Source organism: Plutella xylostella, chromosome 13 (assembly GCF_932276165.1).
Source record: "Plutella xylostella chromosome 13, ilPluXylo3.1, whole genome shotgun sequence".
Taxonomy (NCBI): Eukaryota; Metazoa; Arthropoda; class Insecta; order Lepidoptera; family Plutellidae; genus Plutella; species Plutella xylostella.
Window position 1 is genome coordinate 3,698,794 of NC_063993.1, and position 7,858 is coordinate 3,706,651.

At 36.8% G+C, this 7,858-nt stretch overlaps 1 protein-coding gene and 1 long non-coding RNA gene across 3 annotated transcripts; one reads left to right on the forward strand and one right to left on the reverse strand.

The window, feature by feature from the left end:
- Nucleotides 1-744: 744 nt before the first annotated feature.
- On the reverse strand, nucleotides 745-2,341 carry LOC105392515. Its single transcript, XM_011564141.3, has 3 exons — nucleotides 1,956-2,341; nucleotides 1,701-1,843; nucleotides 745-1,600 (listed from the first exon to the last, which is right to left on the reverse strand). Exons 1-3 carry the CDS (start codon nucleotides 2,087-2,089, stop codon nucleotides 903-905), a joined length of 975 nt encoding a protein of 324 aa, XP_011562443.3. The 5' UTR covers nucleotides 2,090-2,341; the 3' UTR covers nucleotides 745-902.
- Nucleotides 2,342-6,452: 4,111 nt separating this feature from the next.
- LOC125489393 lies at nucleotides 6,453-7,749 on the forward strand. Of its 2 annotated transcripts, XR_007266948.1 has the most exons (3): nucleotides 6,453-6,908; nucleotides 7,013-7,186; nucleotides 7,357-7,749. It is a non-coding gene; the product is annotated as an uncharacterized LOC125489393 (long non-coding RNA). The 2 variants fall into 2 exon arrangements; XR_007266947.1 differs by having other exon boundaries at nucleotides 6,453-7,186.
- The last annotated feature ends 109 nt before the right edge of the window (nucleotides 7,750-7,858 follow it).

The following is a 7,858-nucleotide window of genomic DNA, read 5'->3' on the forward strand; positions in this document are numbered from 1 at the left end:
CACAAATACCTACGCAAATGTCAGTGCCACACTTCGCGACTTTGTAGTGTATTAAAACTTTGATCACATGTCTGGCGCCGGCCTTACCCAAACTTACAAGTGTGAAAAGAGAATGGCCTAATCTGACCCGCTTTGCAGCCACTAACCAAACCTTTTTTTATTCAGTGATAAAAGTGTTCTACATAGGTAAGTGTATTAAGTAAGGGAAAAATATAAAAGTACGATAGACGTGGCACTGCACTCACAGCGGGTTAGCACGGGGCGCAAGACGCTCATATCAAGACGTGAACTTCAGTATTGCATCGGAACCATAGAATAACAAGTACAAGTCTCGTTATTCTATGGTTCAGCTCAGCAATAGGTGATGATGAGTTGATGAGATTTCTGATGCTGTTCATTATCATCACAATCGTTCACTGCTAGAAAATAAGCCTCCCCCAGGAGCACCATAACACTTTCTGGTCAGCCCCCTTCATCCATGTTAAGATAATAGTAGTTCATGGAAGCCACCCGACACCCGACCCACAGCGCGTGCCGGGTGGTTTTTGAAATTCGCTAAGTAGGTAAGTACTAAGTACCTACCTGTTACTTATTATAAATAAAATGGAAATAATAATTGAACACGATGACTCTTTTATTTTTCATATCTTCGAAACAGGAGGTCGTGATATCTGACTAGTGCAGAGCTTAGACAAGTATACCACAGTATATTTGAATTAAGTACAAGCGCTGTTTCTACTTCAGGTCTTGAAACTTCAAAGTAGGCACATACCTACATTAGCATCTACCTACCTCATGATGGTAAGTAATTATACTAAATAAGGTCTATAAGCAAGAAAGATCTTAGACATACTTAGGTGACCTGCTTTTGTAGGTAGATTGCCGATAATTAATTACCTACGTTACAGTTGCAATTCGTCTGATAAATTCCTGAGATCATTGAGCATACTGTTTTGATCTATCATTAACTTTTTAACCAACGCAAAATGTGTAGTCAGATCTGTCTTACATGATACTGATAGTTCTCTTTTAATTGATTCTTCATGGTTACTATTTGTCATATCAAGATCATTTCGGTACAAATCTAGATTCAGAGTATTATTATCATCTGAATCAGTTAGCTTCACATTCGATTTCGGTTGAAGTGTGGATAGCTGTTTAACTTTCTGCGATCTAGTTTTGTACCAGCGAAGACTGTCTAATTCTTCCTTGACGGCAGCTAAATTGTTTTCTAGAACGCTTATTTTGTTAGAAAGATAAGAATTTTTCTGCTCAAGCTGGACACATTTGGCGTGTTCATTTGTGAAGTCCGCGTAATATTGACCGCAACATATTATTATCTTCTTTAGTTGCATGGACACTGATATTTCTTCAAGTGGTTCATTACGTATTTTCTGCAGCTGCCGGTATCCTTTTTCGATGAATGTTCGCAGGCAAAGTATTTTGTCTTCCAGCACTTTGACTTCTAAGCTCAGTTTTTGCAGTTGACTATCGCGAAATTTGCTTTCTGTTGATAGAAGTAGGGCCTCACTTTTAGCACTTTTCAGATGGCTGTTGAGGGTTTCAATGTCTTGAGTAGCTACGAATGTTTTGGCTATGACTGTAAATGTGAAAAATTAAATAAGTATAAGTATATAAGTACTAACTACAACAATCAACTTAAAACTGCCCTTTTTTCCGACGTGGGTTAAAATACTTACAACAGGCTGTTTTTATATTAGATTTTAATTTATTTATCATGTGCTGCTTTTTCTTTAGACTTTTTCTTAAAACTCCTAGTTTTCCATAGATGTCTTGGCTTTCGTTTGGGTTGTTTTGAGATAAAATGCTTTTTAAATGGAACCTGAAAGATGGCATAGGTGGTTAAACCTCATTTCAATAATTGATCCTGATTATGGTATTGAGTTATTAACAGTTCAAGCATGTAGGTTTAATAAGCGTCTAGGACTTATTACCTTTGTAGTTCCTGTGCGATGGAGCTAAGCACATGGCGCATTTTTTCAGCTTCTGATGTCGTTTTATGAATTTCTTTAGTAAGCATATATTTTTCCTGCTTTCCGACTAGGTTTCTTTCATTGCAAGAGGTCATTTCGTTTGTGTAAAAAATATTTTTTGGAACATTTAACTACTATTTGATATAAATTATGTTTATTTCCTCGTTTACCACTGCTTCTCTTTTTTTCAATGTAATTCTTCTTACACACTCCTTTGGAATATTATACATTAGTCTAAAAAACTTGAAAATGAGTAAAAAATAATAAAAATATATAGAAATATAAATGTATAGCAAATATTTTGACGAGTTCAAAATGGAAAGAGCAAATCCAACAAGCATCGTGACGGCGTTCACAGAAATTTTAACTATGGTAGAAAAAAGTTTTCCTCATATTTTAAAGTCTGTGCATGAACTCATCTCAAAGCAAACTCTATGTTCGTTAGCCGGAGTGATTTGAAGTGTTCGATATTGTTCTCTTGGGATATTTGCCATAAAATAAAAAGGAATTTCCTCACGCGGGTTTCCCTCGTGATGAAACTCATAAAGGCGTCGGATTTTATAGCATGGTGGCGAGGCACGAGAGTATCACAGAGTTATCATACATGTACATAGATCCTGCAAATATAGGATAGCGGCAATATTTTCATAAAATTTAATGAAAATTATTCTCTATTTTGATCTGTGAGGCCTTTGCAGCTGTCTTTCTTCTGTAACTTTTGGCTTTGTGGTATCACGAAATAACCTTTTAATGTAAACCATTTTAATTTAGACCTATTGCAGTTTAATGAAAATTCAAAATAAAGATCATGGTTTTACAATCGCTGCTTATCCGACTGCTGGTGCGCGGAGGAGCGCTGACGTTTATATTGATAAGCATTTACTATTACTCTATGTCTCACCATCTTGGTAATTCGGACTTGTTTTTCACGGTGGGAATATGCACGGCTTACATCTTGGTCTGCGTTGGTCTTATGGCTGATGCAGCCTTGTCTTCAGCTGAAAATGAACGAATTAGTACATTCCTTTTAGTCATTGGCGCCATTTTATTCCTGATGAGTGGAGTTTTAGCATCGTATCGAGCCAGCAAAGAACCTGAGGAGTTTAGAAGAAAGGAAATTATAACATGTGTTGTGTTGTCCGGCTGTATCACTATCATGTTTAGTGTCGATGTTTTGATTAGATTGTGTTAAGTTTTACTTACTGTACTTTTTTTACAATTACATTTATTATTAAAATATATTTTGTGTTCCTTATGCATATTTCTGTCTCTAATAATTTTGTTCTTAATTGCTTATACCTTTAAAAATATACTTTTATGTCTTAAGCTAAGCCTGCCCACGTAGCAAGTGCGTAGGAAAGTACTTCCGGTAGGTAATACCGTTATACATAAGTCAATGGTAGGTAATAAATTTGAAATTTTATTTCTGTAACCGTGAGCACTGTGTACCGCCATCATTAATACGGTACGAATATTTGTGATGGATGAAAAGCGAATAAAAGGGAAACGAATACCGATCTCCCTGTAGGTAGTTATCTCTCAATAATATTTCAAAGCATTCCTATCTCTCTACTTAGCTATCCGTACGGTCGGTTTATTTCAATTATGTTCATAAAAGACGCTATCCTCGGATTTGAAGTAGATTTATCATGCTCGGATAAAACGGGCACTTTTTGTGCTTTTCCTACGCCTGGATCTGACCCGAGATCTGCGAGGCCTACTCGTGAACTATTGCCGCCGAAATAAGACAAATAATAATTTGATATTATACATATGTCTATTTGATATCTAACCTGTATGTATTAAATGTAACTTAAGGATGTAATTTTAATGTCCAAAATGGATCTGATATTAAATTTATGGCTATTTCCGTTGATTAAGTTAATTCAACCATCGAGTTTTCAGATTTTTGGTGAAGTAACTTTTTACAGCACCTATATTGCAAAATAAAATGATGTGTCTGAAAATTCTACTACTTTATTTCAACCACCTTGCCCAGGGGCCCATGAAGTAAATAAAATTTACAATTAACACATTTTGGATCCGAAAATCGTTGTCAAAACAAGTTAGCGATAGGTACACAGCTCGATCGAGCTACAGAATCAGTTCAACAGTACGGATTGACCCAAGATCTGTCCACTTAATGTGAATAATGGTGTGCGATGGGAAACGAATACGACCGCGAGTACAAAAGACAACAATAGCCGGCGATTTTAAGAATTGATACAGAGAAGAAATGAAACGAAACTGGTGAGTGCACATTGTGCGGATTGATTTAAGGCTCCTTCCTGTGGTATGGTTCGAAGCGAAATGAGAATTCATGCTTTATTTTTGTATTAATTTATACATCAAGTAGTTTTATGGGCGTTTTATAGGCTTGTGTTATGTGATATGTGACACATGTATACACGTAGGTACTTATGTTTAAACAAACTTGAAATACTGAGTCGAGCACCTCGTGTGCTTCGATTCGAACTAATCGGAAGCATTATTATGGTCCAGTAAGACAGTTTTTCACTTTTTTTTGATCTTATTCTCTGAAATATATCGTATCGTAATATACCTTGTAATACAGGGTGTGAGGAATGCTACCCGAGTGTGGATACCGATGCTGAACTGCATACATGCATTCCGGGTACCTGAAGTGGTTTCTTCCCAAATCGGCATGATTCCAATTTACAGTTGCGAATGGTTTACATTACACCACGATCCCATCAGCTTCCCTTTTGTATTGACTGCCATTTTTGCATCTTACATGATAGGCAGTTCTGTTTTTTAACACAAACTTCTCCAACATAGAAATGAAGTCATTGGCACTGCCAATGCAATGCCAATATCTACCCACTATCATCATCACATGCCCGTAGTCGTACACTGCTGGACTTTCTCAAGAAGCGTCACAACACTGTATTTGACCTTCCTCGTAGGTATCTAAGCTCTTGGACATACAAGTATTTGATAATTATCTTCTTCCGTTATTATCAATTATGTTTCATAATAATCCTGTACGAAAAATTACTGTGTACCTATGAAAATTTTCCCCGAGATGACCAGTGTTCCTCAACCTTTTTCAGCATGATGTGTGGTGGATAAAATTTAAAATTAAAGCAATGGTACCGTTTTACATGAAAAAATAGTACCTATGTTTAATTCCTCACACTGTTTCATCGGCATCCCTCTTCGTCACGTCCGCCCAGTATTTCCCGCCGGCTGGCCCTCGCCGCCACGCGGTTAAACGCCGGCGTCTGTGAACTCGCGGGTCGAACGCCGCGATGAAAAACGCCCCTATTGGTGATAGTCGGAATTTTTACGTCGGTATTGGAAATTAGAACATGTTTTTGATAATTTAAATACTATGCACTCAAACTAAAATATTATTTTCTGGAATGTAGAGCATCGTTAGTATTCGCTACGAATGCGCTTTATAGACTTTATAGTAAGTATGCTTCTTAAAATAGAAAAAGGTTAGATCAATATTATTTTATAATTCATTACTTGTACCATTTGAAAGTGGACTGCCACATAAAGCATAGTTTCTAGACTTTATGTTTTCAACCGCGCGTTTCTTTTCTCTCAGTATACAGCAACTACACCCGCCTCCTCAGCCGCTCGCCCGCCCCCCGCGCCCCGCCCGCGCCCGCTCACGTCCACTGCAATTACAGGCGTGCACTGACAAGTGATCGGTACGTGAGCCGTTTGATGCACTCCGCTGATAAACGCTCGCCTGCAGTTGTTCACGACGTTAATAGGCGCCGGTGTAAACGAGGTTGTATGAGGTAGGTTGTATGAGATATTAGATATTGAAATTAATGATAAAATTTAAAAAGTACAAGCAATAACGATCGTTAGCCAATTCATGTCGGGAGTGCCAAATCTAACTTGTAATTGCCATAAACTTGTGTTCAGTCTGAACACGACATGAATTTACGTCTTGCGAGCTAAGGGTAGGCCTACTGGTCTTATGATATTTATTCACTCTTGTGTTTAATTTGTGCTAATTTTAAGAAAATTTATTCAGCAACATCTAACACTTATTTTCAATATATCACAACTTCTCGAACGACCTACGAGAATAGTTGCCCTTTTTGATAAAACATTTTTGTTTCACCTTCTTGTGTACATTATTAAGATACACGGCTTACTATTACACCAAAGTTCTGTGAAACATCTGTACATGAAGCTATTCTCATCGTGCATTTCTTACCACTCTTAAGAACATTGGTGTAAGGTTTAGTTTCGTCTGATGCAGTTGCGTGGATAACATGGGTGGCGTGGACAGAAGTTGTTTAACTTTTATAAGAACAAAGTGGGATATGTCTCGTGGACATCTTGAAACTTTCAATATAAAAGTTCACTCAATATACGCACCCGTGGGGGGGGCGCAGAACAATATTTATTGTGTGACGTCATAATACTTGAAATGCTCATGAATGTGTTATGGTTACGGTGCTGCAAATGTACTGGGGCGCGATTCACATCTCAACCGAAATATTTGTAAAGCGATACGAACGAGTTACGAGATGAAATCCGCAATGTTCAAAAACGCGATTCATAACACACATACTTTGATCTCGTTTTCATATCGCTAGTTCGTATTTGGATGGCTTGAGTGAAATGAATGAAACTATATTTTTTTAATTGCCATGCAAAAATTATAAATACTACCACTAATTTGTTTTAAATAATTTTGTTCCTACAATATATTTTGTTGGAATTAGTGTCGATAGCAAGTATCAAGAAACGGCTTTTTAATTCAACGTTGAAGAAATTCATAACCTGTGGCACTTTTGACAGCCGCCATGTTTTCTACATAAAAACATTGATTTTCTTTGCTCATTTTCGTATCAACGTAGTTTTTTTGGAAAATAAGAAGAAAGGAAGTTTAACTAACTTAGAGAAATACGACTGAGACATGTAAGTATCAATGTATTAACCTATTTTTTTGGAAATATAACCGGTTGTAGTCAAGAAGGTATTGTAATTTACAATGTATCCAATTTCTGTTTGAATTGTTTTAGAATCATGAACGAGATGAACACAAGCAGCAGCCGATGTGCTTGAGTCGCAGATGGAGCAAGTGCGTTATGAGAGGGCCACGGCTTCAGCCCTCACAATGAATAGCTGAAGCAATGAACAGACAGGCTGCAGTCAATGAGAGGCTTCTTGAGCAGGGGCTCCTCATATGGAAAAAGGTTATTCCTAAATGTTTGGCTAAATAATAGAATAGAATTTAACTTCATTGCTACCCCAATAATGTGTTAGGAAAACTGATGTTGAATATTTATGTTACAGTGTAGTTTTGTTAGTGTCTGTAATTTTTTAGAACAATATCATACTGAACTTTTGATTTTGTCTTTTCTAGGCTAATGAAAGGAACAATCAAGACTGGCGGTGCGCGGGAGGATCCCGTCCCTGCGCCTGGCCTTCAATGGCCTCACGCCTCTCTTCTTCCTCTTCTTCATGCGTCAATTCAAACAGAGGAGCACCTGTGATTACTGATTACCTAAGTTCCTATATACAATAATAGTTTAATAATTGTTAACAAAATATTGTATTATATAAGTATTAATAACTATACACAAGGCTAAAAGCATTTTGTAACAGTCAACCTATAAGAGAGAATATGAGAAAAAATAAGACAATTTAATCTTTGAATGCCATTATCTGTAGCTTTATTAAGTGGTAAAGGGACCTAATATATGTATTTGTGATAATTCATAGAATTTATTAGTTCTATCAATAAATAAAATAGACATGCATTACAATGTGTTTAATTCATTAACTTACAATTTGCACACTGAGGGAAAAATATTCTTCCTCATTCTGCGAGGGCCTCAGGCTAAAACCCACGCCAATCAAATAAA

Coding starts and splice junctions, on each gene's coding strand:
- LOC105392515 (XM_011564141.3), bottom strand. CDS start 2,089: ATGACCTCTTGCAATGAAAGAAACCTAGTCGGAAAGCAGGAAAAATAT. Junction 1,844..1,955: donor ATCGCACAGGAACTACAAAG/GTAATAAGTCCT, acceptor GCCATCTTTCAG/GTTCCATTTAAAAAGCATTT. Junction 1,601..1,700: donor TAATATAAAAACAGCCTGTT/GTAAGTATTTTA, acceptor TCACATTTACAG/TCATAGCCAAAACATTCGTA.